Source organism: Clavelina lepadiformis, chromosome 2, assembly GCF_947623445.1.
Source record: "Clavelina lepadiformis chromosome 2, kaClaLepa1.1, whole genome shotgun sequence".
NCBI classification, from domain to species: Eukaryota; Metazoa; Chordata; class Ascidiacea; order Aplousobranchia; family Clavelinidae; genus Clavelina; species Clavelina lepadiformis.
The window spans coordinates 5,714,955-5,733,575 of NC_135241.1; the positions used below are offsets into that span (position 1 = coordinate 5,714,955).

At 36.0% G+C, this 18,621-nt stretch overlaps 2 protein-coding genes across 2 annotated transcripts; both read left to right on the forward strand.

Annotated features, from left to right (window-relative positions):
* The first annotated feature begins 6,861 nt into the window (after nt 1–6,861).
* Nucleotides 6,862–12,078, forward strand: LOC143445493 (sodium-coupled monocarboxylate transporter 2-like). The gene is made up of 12 exons (XM_076944632.1): nt 6,862–7,018; nt 7,135–7,244; nt 7,909–7,974; nt 8,065–8,184; nt 8,332–8,486; nt 8,808–8,948; nt 9,448–9,666; nt 9,788–9,900; nt 10,028–10,185; nt 10,731–10,972; nt 11,058–11,161; nt 11,249–12,078. Exons 1-12 carry the CDS (start codon nt 6,955–6,957, stop codon nt 11,458–11,460), a joined length of 1,704 nt encoding a protein of 567 aa, XP_076800747.1. The 5' UTR covers nt 6,862–6,954; the 3' UTR covers nt 11,461–12,078.
* A 643-nt stretch (nt 12,079–12,721) lies between these two features.
* Nucleotides 12,722–18,595, forward strand: LOC143445490 (sodium-coupled monocarboxylate transporter 1-like). Its single transcript, XM_076944629.1, has 13 exons — nt 12,722–14,019; nt 14,153–14,262; nt 14,424–14,612; nt 14,815–14,880; nt 14,993–15,112; nt 15,345–15,499; nt 15,627–15,767; nt 15,846–16,064; nt 16,211–16,323; nt 16,438–16,595; nt 16,779–17,020; nt 17,116–17,219; nt 17,383–18,595. The coding sequence occupies exons 1-13, from the start codon at nt 13,959–13,961 to the stop codon at nt 17,649–17,651; spliced, it is 1,947 nt and encodes a 648-aa protein (XP_076800744.1). The 5' UTR covers nt 12,722–13,958; the 3' UTR covers nt 17,652–18,595.
* The last annotated feature ends 26 nt before the right edge of the window (nt 18,596–18,621 follow it).

Sequence of the window (18,621 nt, forward strand, 5' to 3'; positions counted from 1 at the left end):
GAACTTCCCTAGTTCCGTAATTTGCTGCTGTCTGACGTAACACAGAGCTCGTAGTCTGACTTTATCCTACGTCACAATGCTGCAAGTGTAGTGTACAATTGTTAAAGACCAGTTGTATGTGAAAGCTAAGAAGACTTTTAAACAAAATTAACAACTAAAGAAACCCAACAGTGAAAATTAAGTTAATGGTTTTAACAGTACAGAGAAAGAAACTGCTACTTTAGCTTTACTACAACCTGGCTTGTAACGATCATGCAATGCTGATATGGATTACGCAGAAACAAGCAAATAGCGAAAAGGAGACTTTATAAGGCAGTGTGATAGTAAGTTCTTAGAGCTCGGTTTCACTATTGCTCCTAGCAGTGAACAAGTACCGCTGGCCATATGCTCAGTCTGCGCGAAAATACTTTCAAACGATGCAATTAAACCTGAGAAAAGCTTTTCATCGTCACCTCTCATCAAGACCAAACAAAGATATCTTGTGGAAGTCAACTCTGTACTTCGCCTTGCTGAAACTTCAGTAGAACCACGTGTAACACGTATGATATCAAAGAGACAGCAGCAAATTTCTCATTAAATTGAAGTTTCAATTGTTTGCCTTTGAGTTGGATACTTTTGTCGTAATTAAATTTTGGGTTGATTTTTGAAGGCCCACCGGTCCGCAAAATTTGTTTTGAACTTTTTCCGCTCCGCAAGCTAAAAAGTTTGAGAACCACTGTACTATACTATACTCAACTACTACACTACACTATACGAGATAACAATTATACTCTGGCAACTGAAAAGCCAGAGGCAGCCATCCGTCAACAACCACATTAGGCACAACATCATTTAAAATACGTCCTATAACTATGAAAGGAAACATATCGTCAAAACAATTTGCAGTAAGTCGATTTTAAACTTTAATCCAATTTTTCATAATTTTTTGCATCGTATCAACGTGTTTTGAAACATATGTAAGCTACATCTTGTAAACTAATCACGTGGTTATTACATTAATTGCAGCTAAGGTAATACTAACCAGTACTAGAAGAACATCATGCCTGTCAATAACTTTCAGCAATGTGCCCACCTAATGAAGTGATAATGCAACTACAAGCGTATAAGTACGAGTAAAAAATACAAATTTATTTAAACCCTGCTGATACTTTCGCTTAAGTTTTTATTTAATTGTGTAACAGCATTAACATTTTTTCTTATGAGTGTTGTAAAATAACCTACTGTATTGTTGGACCTTTAGCACGAGCTTTATCACAATTGCTCTACGTTTTTCTGTTCGAAATTTAATCTCACGTTTATAAATTTGACAAGACTGTTGTTTTCAATGTAACTGAAACCTTTGCGCACTACCATTTTTCATAATAATCTGCATGACTGCATTTCCATATGAACGCAATATTTAATTAGAATAGTTTTAGCTATTTTTTCATCTTACTTTCGATAAGTTGAGGATAAGTGTTTGAAAAATTTTATTCGTTATAAGTTATGTAAGATTCTTATAAAACTCAGAGTAATGTTTACAAAAATTATATTGATTATATACAGTACAAGCAACTAATTCATCATAACTTTGTAAAAACTCACGCTATAAAATGACTCCAAATGTGCATGTTCCATATGCTTTCTTTCATGTCAGAACTTATAAAGCCGAAAACGGCAAATCGGTAAATCGTGACTATACAGGAAAGGTATAGATGAAATACGACAATCAGTCTGCAGGTTGCAAAATATTGTGCAATATTGGATAAACAGCACTTTACATCGTAATAAGACTGATGGAAAACACTAAGTATTTATGTCCTGTTTACAAAATCATATAATTACGGAAGATCATAAAAATAATTTAAAGAAGTGACAAAAGTAACAAAATCTCGCGTAAATATTACACAAAATTGGAGGCTCTGGAGTTTTTAAAAAAGTAAAACGAAGCTGACAAAGCTGACTTTATATATATGATGCAGGTAAAACTGAATCCGGCCCGTTCTTCTTATACAATATTTATGCTGTACGATGCGATGTACAATATTAATGTGTTTATTGCTTGTGTGAATTCTTTTTGGTCATGCGCGGCCCCTCCGGTATAACTAATGACGTTTATGTGATTGCTCGGTTTTTGTTCGCAGTGGTTCTGAGAGTAGATTATATTATGTAAAAACCGTTCTTGGTTTGTCTGTGTTTTTTTGACTGTGGCAAATAAAACACTCCTTTTTTACAATCGCTTTGTCACAGCTAGAGAAGCAGTCAAATTCAAGAACGTGTAAGCAATAGTGGTATAGACGGTAGTTGATCAACTGAGTGACACTTCATTTGAGTGACTGCTCATTTGAGTGACACACTCTTTTAACGTTCATTTGAGTGACAAATAATTCATGCTCAACTGAGTGACAGTTCATTTGAGTGACACATTGGTGAGTACTGTTCAAACTACAGTAATGCAACAATCGGGTCTTGCTCGTACAAATAACATCCAAGAGGCCTGGCATCACCGCTTCAATGCAATTGTCAACAGATACCACCAAAGCATTTTCAAAATAATTGAAGAGTTTCAAAGCGAGCATCATAGAGTTTCCCAAGAACTCTTTCGCCTTGAATTTGGTGCATCGACACCATTGCGCCGATCGCGTATAACAAGGCAAAAAGAAACCCGCATTGGAAATTTGTTTTCCCAGCAAGAAGACCTTCCACAGGAAGTATTCCTCCGCCGAATTGCACGTAATTTGAAGATCGGACCAACTGCGGAACTAACAGAAGAATTAGACGAGATGGTTGAGGATTCTTAGTTGTTTTTTTTGTAGATAATACTCTAAACTTTGTCTTGTGTGTGTTGTCATCTGTGCACTTACTAATTAACAGCAACTGCAGCTTAAACAACAAATGTCAATCTGTCACTCAAATGAATTACACAGTCCTTATCAATGTGTCACTCAAATGAATTAAACAGTACTTATCAATGTGTCACTCAAATGAACTATAATTATGTCACTCAAATGAACTGTCACTCAAATGATATACAACCGTATAGACTTCGGTTATGTGCGATCCGCCTCGCACCCAGCCGGCGTTAACGACCGGCGAATTTTACAGTGCAATTAGTGCGAGCTTAGCAAAAGATGTTACGATAATTAACAGTTAAGATAAAGATGAGCATATTGTGATAACTCGATACCTAATTTGGACAAGAGAAAAAGGCAGTGAGATCATTACATCACTCGGTGTATAGTTATACAAAAAAACTACAAAAGTGCACAACGGCTGGTAATAATGGGAAGCGGTTCTGTTACCTAATCAGGTGGGGTTATGATAAACGCGCCATATAATTGTCAATGATTTGTCAACATATTTCGTCAATGATTTGTTTGCCGCTTTACTTTGGCTGTTGTAGTTTTTTTACCATATAATAGGAGCCACAATCAATGTATTGTTTGACTAAACACTTTTAATAATAGTAGGCCAACAACATTACATAGTGTTGCAAGTTGTCCATGTATCACTATAGTTCACCAAAAATTGATCATTTAAAGCTATGTTTCACAATTTTCTGTTAGTCAAACTTTAACTTAAATGTTATATAACATATAGTAAACAGGCCCGTAACTAAGTTAGGTGATCAGGAGGGAAGAGGCAAAAATATTCTGGAGGGGCTTAAATTTCACATCAGTATAGCATGTATACGAAATTGTTTTTATGCATAAAACACTTTAATTTGTTTGTTGACTGTTCAGTGACAACTAAAATTTTATGGACGGAAAAGTGAGCAAAAATTATATAAAAGCAGCCTGCAAACGTTTTTGTCTAAGAGTTTTACACCATAGCCTATAAAGCTAAGGACTGAGGTGGACATATGACAAGGATACTAATCAAGCCAACAACTCGATTCATTATTACATAGGATTGCAGCTGATCAGCCGATCAACTGATCCATCGACTCAATAATCCAATCCCTCGTTCTGGTAACTTTGTTCAATAAAAGATTATTGTGACGCCACGAACTGGTGATACAACAAAAACTTTTATCTAAAAGTGCGATCAACGGTTGATAAGGAACACAAAAGTACATTACAACGTCGCTAATTCTACGCAAGTATAAGCGTACAATACACATCGATCATTCAATTGATGCCACGACGAATTAAGCAATGCGCTAAAATAACCCATTTCGGTAACGTCTACAAATATTGGCTACGAACCCGCCGTACAAGTTCTATTTTGTGCCATTTCTTATTACAATTATGACGTAAAGACTTAAAGAATATATGATGTATGCAGCAAATAGCGGAACAAACGATCGATAAGGAAAATGGGGTTCAACTAAGAAAATAATACTTGTGTCTTGCTGGCGTCCGACAAATCATGATTAAAAACAATCGACTAAATGAAATGAACAGAAAAAATGAAATATATAATAATAATCCATTTAGATAAATCGCAATTACTACCTGACCAACCAGTCTAATTACACTTGTGTAGCCACGCTACAGCGCTTCGACAAAATTCCGGCAATTCGATTTAAGTCAAATCAAAAAAAAGTTTTAAATAATGAAAGGAGGATGTTATGACAAAACAATCTTTGTTACGTTACATTGGTGTGACTGAAAAAGTGCGGATTTTCTAGGAAGCAGCAAAGACACGAGAAAATAACTTATTAAAGCTACTGTTTAAAACTGCAAAGCACAACGTAGGCTACATCAAAGCATTTTCAAGTGTTGAGACCATACATAAAAATGAAATTGTGCACTCAGTCGATGGAATCGAAAGTGTAATTATGTGAGTAAAAAGTTTTTATAAGCAGTTCGCTTATTTCGTCGGCCGTTTGCGAAAGAATACGCATCAGCAGGAAAGGTGGTGGAAAATTTGATGACGGAATCCGAAGAAAAATCTTGCTTAGCACGTATAATCCAATTATGATACGTAATTGTAGTAAAATCAATAGTTATTTAACGTAATAAAAGTTATGATATGAAATGAAACAAAATTGTCTATTTCAATGTTTTGTTAGATATTTGTGCTACAAGGGGCACCGCTTTATAAACCACCTCGGGGCGAGAATTCTTTTACACTCAGTGACCATGTCCGTTTCTCTTATTTTGTTGTCCTGCTTTTTTGTCCCCTGTTATGCAAAAGTTGGAAGGACAGTCCCTCCTTGTTCGAAAGTTAGGAAAATTGTCGCTCAGTCCTTCCTGAAAATATGTGTTTTTCCAACGTGAAATGTTTTTTCATAAAGCGTCCAAAGAAAGTTGAATAAATGAAATCTGGACCCAAAGAAATTGTGTCTAAACGGGCTAATAAATTTCACACTTAAAAATTTAACTTTTTATTTGCCAAAGCTGTGAAACAAATATTAATTAAACTGATGCACATGGATCAATAAGTTCACTATAACTTTCATACGCACGTCATCTCAATTTTCACGTCAGAAAACAATTCAAACAATCTTGCTGACCAGTAAACTCACTTTCCATCTCCGTGCCATAGCTCTGCGAACGTTATCGTCACTCAACTGGTGAGAAACAGGATGTACGAAAAGAGGGAGATCAAATGATCTATACTTGTGGAAAAGGAAGTAGTGTACGTCCCATAGAGGATAAACAGCTGATAAAGCCAGTGGGGGTGGCTCCGCCCCTCCTGGAAAAACGTTTCCGGCTTCTGGAAAAAGCTTTATAGCTTATGTTAAGTTATAGGTAACGCATTTGTAGTTGTTGTAGTTCAGCTCCACCAGAAAACGCTTCACATCCTTTGGTGTTCCGAACTGATTACAGATCTGCTCATCACATTCGCATATTTCTCAGAATCGATCCCATCCTTGTTCTCATGACTTTTTTCCCTGCCCTAATTCGGTTTAACTGTGGGAGTGGCTGGCAGAAAATTGTATCCGTGCAGGGCTTTATACCTAAAGTCTTAATTTATTCAAAATTAAGACTTTACATTATGCCACCTTTTTGGGCATCATTACGCTGATCGACATGCTGTACTTTAGTTTATAAATACTCCACATCTTTGTCCGCTAGATGTCACAGGCCATACGATGCTCACCTGGAGCAGCAAACATCTCAACCTCAGATCAGTGCGAGACTCAATTTTGAAGACAAAGCGACACTTGTCTAGAAGTTGCGTGGAGTTATATGGATTGACTTTTTGCGGATATATGACCCCAAATTACAGAGACTTGGCGCCAAAATTTTGTCAAAATAAATAAAGAACAACTGAGGGCAACATTTGCTAAATAATGGTCTACAAGAAGCGTCTTGTGTTTTTTTTATCGCCATCACTGAGCAGTGTTGTGCTGGTAACTCGTAAACTTATGTGGTTAAGCAACAGATGTGCGAGATTAAATACTGTATCATGTATTTTGACATGTAGTAAGAAAGCTATTACCCACCTAATAGCGGTTAGTATATAAACTGCAAGATGATTTTTCTTATTCTCGCGTGTCTGTGTAGTTGGCATTTTATAGATGTAGATTAAGTCATTTTATCAAACTCAATCTCGCACTAATGTTGGAATAATAAGTTTCATAACAAACTGATGTTAAAGGTTTGAACGCTTTGCACGCATATAACTGTCAAACAAAAGATACTGCTATAAACGATTTAGCGGCGTTTCATCAATTTATTTTGTAGGCTGATGATTAAGAAAAGGTTGAAAGCTCATAATCTAGCGATAAAATAGCCTTCTTTGTTCTGCTCACCGTGAATGAAAAGATAAATTAGAATTACTAGAAGGCCTTCAAAAATATATTTTTACGGTATTCCTTCTTGTCTGAGCAACGATTTTTCCTTGCTTGACCGCTAATGCATGTCGCGGACACATTTCGTTGTTAATCATAGATTACAGTTCTTCAAACTCTACGCGTATTTTGTAGTTTCAAAATTGCTGGTGCGTTTTCACAAAATCTGGCAAGCATTTTTGAGTGGAAGTTTCACATTAGGTTTTTACTACAGTGGAGTTTGGCTAAATATGATGCATTACTCAATCGCCAACAACACTGGATTCACAGCCGCAGATTTTGCAGTATTCATCGGTAATCATTAGGATTAGTACATATAAAGTTTATGAGTATAATAATAACTTTGTTTGGAAACAATAGTAAGCTGCAGTTTTAGATGACTTCGGTTATAGTAGCTGAATTTTTCATAGGAATGCTGATGGCAGCTGTATTGATAGGAGTCTACTACGCGATCAAGGACAGAAAACCAAATAAGCAAAACTTGGAAAATTACAACTACGGTGGCCGATCAATGTCAGCGGTGAGTAATGCCCAGTAGCTAGCTCACTGTGGCCACGTAAACGAGTTCACCTCAACTGAAAGCGCTTATAAGTGTTACACAGTGCTTGTAAGGTAAAGTTTGACGGATGAGTGTATAGTTAAAGATGTAAACCAACAATTATCCGTGATATAAACTCAAACATATTACAAGAAATTATAAATAGATTTTTCGGACTTCTTATCACTAGATCCCACTTGGTTTATCGATGGGGGTAACCTACATCTCGGCAGTAACCATAATAGGTTTCCCTACAGAAGCTTACAACTATGGAACCGTCATTATTTGATATTCTGCGACGCCAATTGTGGCCAGCGTCATAGCTTGTCTTTATTTCATTCCTTTGGTGCACAAATTAGAGCTTTACTCGATTTACGAGGTAGATATGGCGCACATTATTCCTTGATATTCTAAAGCTTTTGGTACATTTTTACGCTCCAAGTCTAAATTGACGCTAGTCTGTCGGTAAATTTTCTTTATTGTAACTTATTGCATTGAAGATAAATTATACAGTAAAAACAATTGTATATTTAGCATTTACCGTTAGTTAGCTAATCAGTTAGTAATAATAGCTAGGTTGTTAGTTAGTTAAGGAGTTATAAGCTTAGTAAGTATTTTTTTGTGCAAATTTTGCATTTATTTCCAGTATCTGGAACATCGCTTTGACGTCAAATTGAGAAAATTGGCTTCAGCAATCGGCATAATTACAACGGTAAAATATAAACGGTTTACAGTAATTAAAGCTTTGTTTTGATTACAAATATTAAGAAACAGAAAGTGTTATTGTTTTGTTTTTATAAAGATATTCTACATGGGACTAACAGTTTACCTTCCAGCACTGGCCCTCAATGCTCTCACGCCGTTAAGTCTTAACTGGTCAATAGCCACAACAAGTATAATTTGCACATTTTACACTTGTATGGTAAGTATAAATTTTTACTGAATTTTTCCTAATCTTTTTTTAAGGCTACGTCAATGCATTTAACACACTTTTAGTTCAAAACCAATTCATTTCTTACTTTGGAAAATTCTAAACTTTTTGTTCTTTTGGTGGTGTTGATTTTTTCAGGGTGGTATGAAAGCTGTTGTATGGACAGATACTTTGCAAGCGGTGATCATGTTTGTGGGTGGATTTGCAGCCTTGGTGAAGACGATTGTGATCGTTGGAGGATTTGGAAAGATGTGGGATGCCCTGGAGAGAGGAGGAAGAATGAATATCTTTGAGTAGGCCAAAAATATTGATAAGGCCAGATCCATCTGCGTAATTACAACTTATATTATTAAAAGCAATTACATGTTTAGTTTAATTCAAACGATTCGTTTTTTCACCACTTTGAGCTCTTTTTCCACTTTTTCATGTTATACAATGATGAGTTTAGCATAGCCTCGCGGCAGTGGCCATGTTAAACCAAACTAAACTAAAATCTTTTATATCGATGCAGAGATTGCTGTAAAGCTTTTTAAAAATGTTGTTTAGTTTTGTTAAATCAACGAAATGAAAAATCTTGCGTATCTAATACATTAAGAAATTATTTACTTGTTTAGCCTCAATATGGACCCTACACTTCAGCGGACATTTTGGACTTGTATTGTTGGGTTATCGTTTGGCAAAATTGAAATTAGTTGCTGCACACAGGCACCGGGTCAGAGATTTTTGTCTTGCAAGTCCGTAAAAGAAGCCAGGATGTAAGTTATTAACAGCGAGAAAGTAGGGCACTGGCAGGAAGCGTAAAATAATGGACCGATTCACCTTCCGACCGATGCTATGGAATTTCTTAGGTTTTCGCAAAGAGACCCCAATACCCACGCTTTTTCATAAAAGCTTTGTATAAAAAAATGAGTGTACCACAAATCACAACTGAATTTTCCGGAATGTTGAGCATTGAGCAAAAAGAAACATGGCCCGGAAGTTTTCTAAATCATGCAAAAAATTTTGTAACGCAATTTGTTTCGTTCCACACTATTCCTAGATGTATTTAGGCTACGCATGTTTACGTGCTTTCTGTACAACGATATTTTAGTTTCAGATCTACTAAATTACGTAGCCTGTAAGGTGAATTTGAGTTAATCGGTCGAAAGTGTTATTTGTGTTTTGTTTCGTAAAAATCTTCTTACAAATATTTTTTATTAAAATGATAAAAAATGATAAGCTTATAATGTAAAACCTTAAGGTTATTTTATACAGAGCCTCGGGTGTTTCTGCCTGTATCACAGTAATCATTACGGTGACAGCTGTACTCACTGGATGCGCGGCTTATGCTTATTATGAAAATTGTGATCCTCTTAAGTACGGAAGGATCACCAAGAAAGATCAACTTGTTGCAGTGCTGATATCAGACGTGTTTAGTGACATACCAGGGATGACAGGATTGTTTGTGTCAGCTGCTTTTAGTGGCACTTTAAGGTGAGCATAAGATTAACGATCAACCTAAAACTTTGCAGTTTTTGTGGAAAATTTAATTTTGTATTCACTTTATGTGTTACAAATCATTCATGAGATATGTTCCACTGTTATGATTTTTTAGCACTATATCGTCGGGTATCAATGCACTGAGTGCACTTGTTTTGGAAGATTTTGTTATACCTTGGAAGCCTCGACTGAACGACAAAAAGAAAGTTGTCATCGGCAAAGTTACCGGTGAAAACGCAGAGGCATTATACTGATATTACTTTCAGATTTCTTGTTTACTGATATTGTAATATCAACGGTTACTGAAAAAAATGTCGCTTATTTACCAAAACAATGTTCTATTTTGTTTTTTCAGCACTAATAACCGGTTGTTTAGTAGCAATAATGGCATTTGCGACGCAATGTTTCGGAGGAACTATTGTGTCTATTTTATTCACCATCTATGGTTGCTTCTTTGGGCCTATTTTGGCAGTTTTCACTCTCGGTATATTCTTTCCGTGGACCAATGTTGTAGTATGTATTTTATTCCTAAAACTAGATTGAATCATTTACGTAAATATTAAGGAACGTTTTCAGCGATAGCGTGCTTTGTGTAACCGAACATTCTTGCTTTCAAATGCCAGGCTGCCTTCCCACATTCACGGTGAACCGCGACACCATCAGTAATACCCAAGAAATAAACTCATTTCATTGAACAGACTCCACGACCCAAAACTAAAACCGACCTTTTCTAAACTCACTTAACAAACGGCTTTTATAGAATACAAAAGGCGAGGTGCCAAACTATTGATAAGATAAAAGTGCACAAAACGTGATCACGAGATAAACAACGGTAATTGCAATTAATCAACCGTGCATCAATCACCGTGAAGTAATCAACGCACTACAGAATTAACCCGCCATAAAAAGCAGTAAAGTACAAAATGCTAAAAATAACAAGTGACCTAATTTCGTTACACTTTGTACTTTCGGAATTAAGTATTTTGCATTCAGCCATGTTTCGTATTCTGGTCCCTCAACCTTAATTATATTTATGCTGCCATTGTCTGAATATTTAGGGAGTGTTTACAGGACAATTGGCAGCTTCATTATTTATGATCTGGATGGGAGTTAGTTCAGTAATCTACGGAAAACCAGCGGATAAATTGAGACAGTTGCCAACCACAACGCAAGGTTGCCCTGTAAATGCAATGAACTACACAACAATTGACCCTTATTTCAATGCGACCGGTTTGGAACAATTTGCTTTATGGAATGATTCTACAACGGACACGATGACTATAAACGATCAAGATCAAAAGTAAGTTCCATTATGGTTTGAAATATGGTTTGGTCGATTTAACCTGGTTAGAGCCAACATGGTTGTTTTATTCATCGCTGTTCAGGCCAGCCCTTTTCTATTCCCTGTGGTCGCTTTCTTTCTTGTATTATGACTTAATGGGATTTTTTTTGACAATGGTCATATCCCTTTTGGTTTCATTTGTCACAGGTATTTGCATTGATTTTGTAAATTCATTCAGTAAGATTGTACTTTGTGCAAATTTGCTTTTTCAAAGTTATTTTATTGAAAATGCAGGCGCCAACAAGCCAAGTGATGCTGATCCTCGCTACTTTATGCCATTTATTGATAATCCGATTTTTCCGGAGAAAGTTCGTCGATTTTTTCGTTTCGGTGTTCCTGAAGAGTTCAAGTTTTCTGACTCTTCTCGGGTGGAAGGGAATAGGGAACTTACCTCACAGGAGGAAAACTATCCTCTTGCGGAGAGGAGCATTTCTTTTTATGACTAAGCAGACTGAACCAAAACAGAAAAAATGTCGATGTCATTTCTTAAGTTTTTCGGAAAAAATTTTGACATAGTTTTGTGCGACCTTTTCTTTTTCCTTGATGACATCAATTAGTCTCGTGTGCATATGTTAGCGAGAAGTTCGTTTTAAATTTCTGCTTTTTTGAACACCAAAGTTAAAACTTAGTCGACGTTCATCCTGCGTACTATAACTAGGAAGGACAGACAGCCTTCTACAAGCTTCAAACAGCTTACAAGAAATCATCTTTTAAACTTCAACTATCTTGTGCGTCGCAAGCGCAAAGACATAAGTTACTTATGTGTTACCTATTCACAATGACGAAACTATGAAATTAAACGAGGCTAAATGTCATCACACTTTGTTAAGTCTCCATAGAGTACGAAGTATATTGTTATTGCCTACCGCATGTTATTATCCGATTGCCTATTCGTAAGTACATGCGGCATGTTTAGTGACAAACTGACAACAAAAAATCGATCGAAAAATATCAAAAAATCGGTAAGCATCTATATAACAACGAAATTGAGCAAAAGTCGTCACCTTTATTACAAACCTTTAGTTTCACGAAACCAATCATTTTTGTATATATACTTTTGTATATATTAATGGCCCTTCATACAATTTAAATAAATTGAAGGTAAGTACGAAAAATCAAATATGCTGGTAGCCAAATACAAAACGTTTTATATATATTTAATTTCTTTCAAAATAAAAAAAAAAAACAAACGCAATTTGAAAATGTTCTTAAACTTCCAAACATTCCAAAGACAAACATAACAACATAGATTGAAACAAACACTTCTAGTAATTTAGTCATCCTCGCCAAGTGTCGAAGGAGTTGCGTGAATTTGTCGCAAACAACTCCACGGATATCAGGTTGTCGTAAAGTTTAGGGTTGGTACTTTAATTGCATTGTTTCCGCAAACAGCAGACAATTATGTTGACATAGCATACAGAGTACAGACAGCAGCACACAGAGAGGTTGTATGGCAGCTACATGCCATAAAACTGTAAGACTTCTAACAAAAAATATTCTTGTATTCTCTTTAACAAAAGCTCATGTTTCTTCAAAATGGCTCGTTTTCAGGATCATCTTGCAAGTAACGGGAATGACCCAGGCAGCCACGGACAACGCAGGCGAACTGTTGATTTTTTTACACCAGTTTGACCTTGTACAAATGTTCAGCCCTTGCACTTGGTTTAGACTCCCATTGTGCAGACGTATGTCGTAGATGAGGATGTGTGAGTACATTCGGCGTGGTCATTGACCTCACCGGAAACTAGCGACTAGGCGTGTCACATGCGAGTTTTTGGCAAGAGCTCATTTAGGCTTACTCAAAATGTAGTGGCAACAGATTTTTTAATTTAGTCTATATCTAAATCAATCATCATGCGAATTTAATATATCGCAGCTTAGTATATGATCAAGTTGTAAACAATGGGGAAAGGGTAAATTATTTTAATACAGCCGTACTTGGTTTTGTGCGCGTATAACTGCTCAGCCAACATGGCGCGTTATCGTATAAGAAAACCACTAACTGCGGTGATACAACAAACAAAGGCGGATATTACCCCAAGTGCAGCTGGTGAGGTTAAATATATGGCAAGAACAGCATTACGAGCATAGAAAAAATTGGTATTAATTCATGTAAACATAAAAATTGAGATTTGCAAACATCAATCGTTCCCATATAAATCGAATAGTGACAATATTGCGAGTATTTTAAACGAATGTTTCATTGAACATCATAAAGGACTTTTCCTTTTTAAATTTAAATATAAACGTTATAGAAAAAACAAACCTTGTGGATTATGGATGAAAATCGCTTTGAAAAGGCAATTGGACGGCCATCTTTTTGTTTCGCGTTTCACTGATGTGTATGGCCTTGCTTAAATTTGTTGCTGATGTTTGTCGCGCGACCAAGCAACAAAAGTAAACTTATGGCCAGGTTGCTTACATGGCTTTTTATATATTTTGTTATTCACTGTGCACCTTTGTAACCTGATGATGGAAGCAACACCTCGGCGATGTGTTACAACAGCTAGCAAGAAGCTGCTATTACTGCAGCTTTGCAGCACATTTAACTTTGTATTACAAGCGCAACGCCAAAGCCGGTTGAAAGTCATTTATTGTTAACTTTGCATTCCCGTTATCAAATGGATTTTTGTTCATTGGAATTAAGTCTGTTACCACCTGACAAATTATATGACTCGTTAAAGTTTGAAGCTCTAACGAAAAATAACTGTTGTGCCATAAAACAATCCCCCGGTTTGAATTCGCGATCCATATAAGAGTATAATGACTAAGCGTAATTTGATGCAAATATAAAGTCAGCGTGATCCACATGATGAGAAGCAGGCAAGTTATAACACGTTGCTGACCGTAGACATATGTATTTAAAATAACTATGTTGTCGCCTCCAATAGCAAGGAAATATATATTTATCGGTATCAACTGTTGAATAAAGTAGTTGGACAGAATGTCATATGCTGCCAATTATGACAGTGGATTTTCTACAGCCGATTTCGTTGTATTTATTGGTAAATTTTTGTTATTTATTTGTTGTATTTATTCGTTGTTTATGATATAACGTACAATCATAAACGAAAGGTCTAAAAATGAATGCAAACATTTGGTTTTCTAAGGAATTGACCTCTGTTTGTATTTTGACAGGAATGTTGGTTGTCGCTTCCTTAATCGGGATCTTCCATGCTATCAAAGACAGAAGAACAAGAAGTGAAAACATTGAAAATTACAATTACGGAGGCAGATCAATGTCTGCGGTGAGTTTATGGAGATAAAATAGCTTTGAGAGCAACTATAAGACTTTTCCAGATGTCAAAACATTATTGCAGCCAACGTAATTATCGAATAACTCGCAGTTCCATTTAACACAAGCAAGTAATCATTAAGGAACATTTTACGACTTTGATCTTCACCACAGATTCCACTTGGTCTATCAATGGCGGTTTCATACATCTCTGCCTTAACAATGATCGGCTTTCCATCCGAAGCTTATAACTACGGAGCTGTAGTGGTGTGGTATGCAGCTTCCCCAATCGTCTCTGGTGCCATTGCTTATCTATATTACATTCCATTGGTGCACAACTTAGAACTTTATTCAATGTATGAGGTTAGTGAAACGATTTTTTTCCTTTAACTTTCTTTGGATATATCCGGTGATCGTTAATATTGACCTATTCGGAACTTATTAATAAAAGTAAAAGAAACTTAAGGATTTAGGCATTGGGTTGGCGTATATCAAACTTTGAGCAACCTTTTACTAAATCTCTAAAACGCTTGTAATTTATAACTCGAAACTTTAATATTTTTAGTACTTGGAATATCGGTTCCATGTCATTGTCAGGAAATCATCTTCTGCGCTCATGATATTGAAATCGGTAACGTACATGCACTTAGCCTACATTCACTAGCCTATATACATCTAGCATATATACAAACATAAACAACATCCATACAACCGCCAAAACGTATTATTTAAATTTTATTTAGGTATTGTACATGGGAATGACAGTTTATCTTCCTGCTCTTGCTCTCAATGCTCTTACTCCTTTAACGCTAAACTGGTCAATAGCGCTCACAAGCGGCATTTGCACGTTTTACACTTGTGTGGTAAGAAAATATCTGTATACAAGTATACAACTACTGTATCACTCTCTTTTCATATGTGCCTTTAATTGTTACTTAAATGTATACAATGTAAAAGAAATTAAATCATCTAAAACGTCATTGGAGATATATGACAACGTAAGAAGGACAACTAATAGCACTAATAGAGCAAGAACTTAAGTTATTTTTTATTGACATATACGATTTACTCCAAGTGAAACATGACATTTATCAGGGCGGAATAAAGGCAGTTGTATGGACAGATACTTTGCAAACGGTGATCATGTTTGTTGGTGGATTTGCAGCCTTGGTGAAGACGATTGTGATCGTTGGTGGATTTGGAAAGATGTGGAATGCCCTGGAGAGAGGAGGAAGAATGAATATCTTCGAGTGAGCGTTTAAACGAACTGTATAGGCTATGCACATTTATTGTAGCCCTAGCTCATGTAAACATCCGCTTTCTTAATACGCTTTGTAACTTGTAAGAATAGCCTAAGTAAAGTATATTGGTCTGCAGCCTTAGTCCAGACCCTACACTTCAGAGAACGCTATGGACTGTGTTTCTTGGGTTTGCAATTATAAAAACCAATGGAGTTTGTTGCGATCAGGCATCTGGACAAAGATATTTGTCGTGCAAGTCGATTAAAGATGCCAGAGTGTAAGTATTTTGAAACGTTTTACAAGAATATGTTTCTGGTTGACTTTATTTAGTCAATCTTGTACCTTTAATTTACAGAGCTGTTATTATTTCTGTTTTCGTTACAATATTTATCACGTTGGTGGCCGTGCTCACTGGATGCGCGGCTTATGCTTATTATGAAAATTGTGATCCTCTTAAGTACGGAAGGATCACCAAGAAAGATCAACTTGCAGCTGTGTTGATATTAGACGTGTTTAGTGACATACCAGGAATGACAGGACTTTTTGTGTCAGCTGCTTTTAGTGGCACGTTAAGGTGGGTGAGATGGAACTACACCCTGCGTAATCCTTTCATCATCAAAGCAATGTAAACAATTTCAACCAATAAAAATATCATTGGAAATAAACCAATATCGGCAGGACAAAAATTAAGAAAATAAATATTTCGATTTATACTTTTAGTTCAGTATCGTCGGGTATTAACTCAGTGAGTGCGCTTATTTTAGAAGACTTTGTCACACCTTGGAAGCCGCACTTGAGTGAAAAAAGGAAAGTTATCATCGCCAAACTAACAGGTGAAAGTTTTTATAAATTTTAGTTAATAATGTTTCTGTTATAATTCGCAATTTTTCACGTTTTCCCATTAAAAGAATGATTTTTGTAAAATTTTATAACATATTGTTTTAAAGGTGTATTTGTGGGCAGTCTGACTACCGTAATGGCATTAGTGGCACAAGCGCTTGGGGGAACGGCTATATCAATCGTATTAACTATAAATGGCTCTCTTGCCGGACCTGTTCTTGGAGCATTCACTTTGGGTTTATTTTTTCCGTGGGTTAATTTTAAGGTGAATGCAACAATTGTTCATTCTATATGTCTGTACATTAGGCTTAGTCTGTTGTATAGGAGCAGCTATACTGTAGTATAGTTGGAGTTTAAACAAGCTGTTATTAGTGAGATGTGTCATAAATCACGAATGATCAACTGATTGATTTTAAAACGTTTGTCAAGTTCATCATAAATGTTACAGGGCGTTTTGACCGGGCAACTCATGTCTGCTGTTTTCATGATCTGGATGGGAGTCAGTTCAGTAATCTACGGAAAACCAGCGGATAAATTGAGACAGTTGCCGACCACAACGCAAGGTTGCCCTGTAAATGAAATGAACTACACAACAATTGACCCGTATTTCAATGTGACCGGTTTAGAACAATCGATTTCATGGGATGGTTCAACAACGAGTTTAATGAATGCGGTTGACACAGACGAAAAGTATTGACCAAATTTTGAAATTCTTTTGAAATTTATTTTCTCATATTTTGATTCAAAGAAAATGTCCTCACATTAACAGCAGAATTTTGTTGCAGACCTGCTCTCTACTATTCTCTGTGGTCTCTGTCATTCTTATACTACGGCATATTGGGGTTGATTTTAAATATAGTCATCTCACTTGCGGTATCTTTTGCCACAGGTAACCTAACGTTTTATCTCCAGGCCAAGTATGAATAAATCTCAATCTATAACTTTTGCTCTTGACGTTAAAATCTTAAGTTTACTGCAAAAATATATTTTATGCTGAATTCCTTTTTCTGTTTTTGTTCTTGGCAACTTTTTATACAATCTTTTGTCTGTAGGCGCCAACAAGCCAAGTGATGCTGATCCTCGCTACTTCATGCCATTCATTGATAATCCAATTTTTTCGGAGAAAGTTCGTCGATTTTTCCGCTTTGGCGTTCCTGAGCCGTCAGATCATCCTGAAGCAGACGAGAAAATTGAACTTTCTTCACCCAAGAGAACGAAATCTCTTGCGAAGCAGTTCAATAGTCCGCTTCAGGACCAATGGGTTTCAGATAAAACTGATCAAAACGGCGAAGAAGATCCTATTGTTTCGTATTCGCCATAGACTTATTGCTCATTTCAAATTCGGCTGCATTTAATTTTTTGTAGAGTATTTTTTATAGAAAAGCGAAATTAAAGCTTTATCCTATGTAATGTATATTTTTATGGAGATATTTCAAATGTTTTTCTCAAGGAAAATTATCCGGAAAAGTTCTTTGTATAAAGTTGCTTTTATAAGAGATGCTCTGAAACGTATAAAACCACTATCAGGTAGCAGTGACACTTACCTGCTGTAAACATACGATGATGCTTTGCAAGCGACAGCGGCCGAAAGAATGATCGTGGGATCGTTCATTCAACCAAACTTAGTGTACACAAGAAGTTAATCGATGTGCTGACCTCTTTGCTGAGAAATGAAATATGATATATGTCTAAACTTGCAATGACTATGCAGCATTCAACCTGCTGTTTGGCCTTTTCATTCACAAGCAAGTTGATCTTTCGAATGTAATAATGTTTCGAAAACAATTTTTCAAGTAGGCTGCTTAAGTTTACAAAATATTTAGCTCGCTGGTAAGATGATTTGCCACGAAGCGTTTCAGTTTATTCTTCTGCACATTTTAGTGATAAACATTGATTCTCTTTTTTATTCATATCTGTATCTTCCGTTAGCAATTCCACGTTTGCAATGATAAATCGCTGTCACTATAATATAATGTAAGTTTTGCAAATATCCAATATTTATCAACTACTTCCCAATAGTTTTTGTCCATTATTTTTACACACAAACTTCATTTTACTATCACTCTTCAGTATATTCTTCGCTTTGTGAAATCTGACAACTTGATCACAAAAATTCGCATGCTCATTCTCTCATATACTGTAGTCATATTGCTTATATTACATAAAGAAAATTATGTGTTCTTAACATCTGAGCACAGCTCATAAAATTGTTATATATATATAAATATGTACTTAAATACGGTGTTTTGTGCCGGTAGAAGAGAGTTTTAAAAGCGATAAAGTAAAATTTG

Coding starts and splice junctions, on each gene's coding strand:
- LOC143445493 (XM_076944632.1), top strand. CDS start 6,955: ATGATGCATTACTCAATCGCCAACAACACTGGATTCACAGCCGCAGAT. Junction 8,185..8,331: donor GCACATTTTACACTTGTATG/GTAAGTATAAAT, acceptor TGATTTTTTCAG/GGTGGTATGAAAGCTGTTGT. Junction 9,901..10,027: donor TGTCATCGGCAAAGTTACCG/GTGAAAACGCAG, acceptor TTGTTTTTTCAG/CACTAATAACCGGTTGTTTA.
- LOC143445490 (XM_076944629.1), top strand. CDS start 13,959: ATGTCATATGCTGCCAATTATGACAGTGGATTTTCTACAGCCGATTTC. Junction 14,613..14,814: donor AACTTTATTCAATGTATGAG/GTTAGTGAAACG, acceptor TAATATTTTTAG/TACTTGGAATATCGGTTCCA. Junction 15,113..15,344: donor GCACGTTTTACACTTGTGTG/GTAAGAAAATAT, acceptor GACATTTATCAG/GGCGGAATAAAGGCAGTTGT.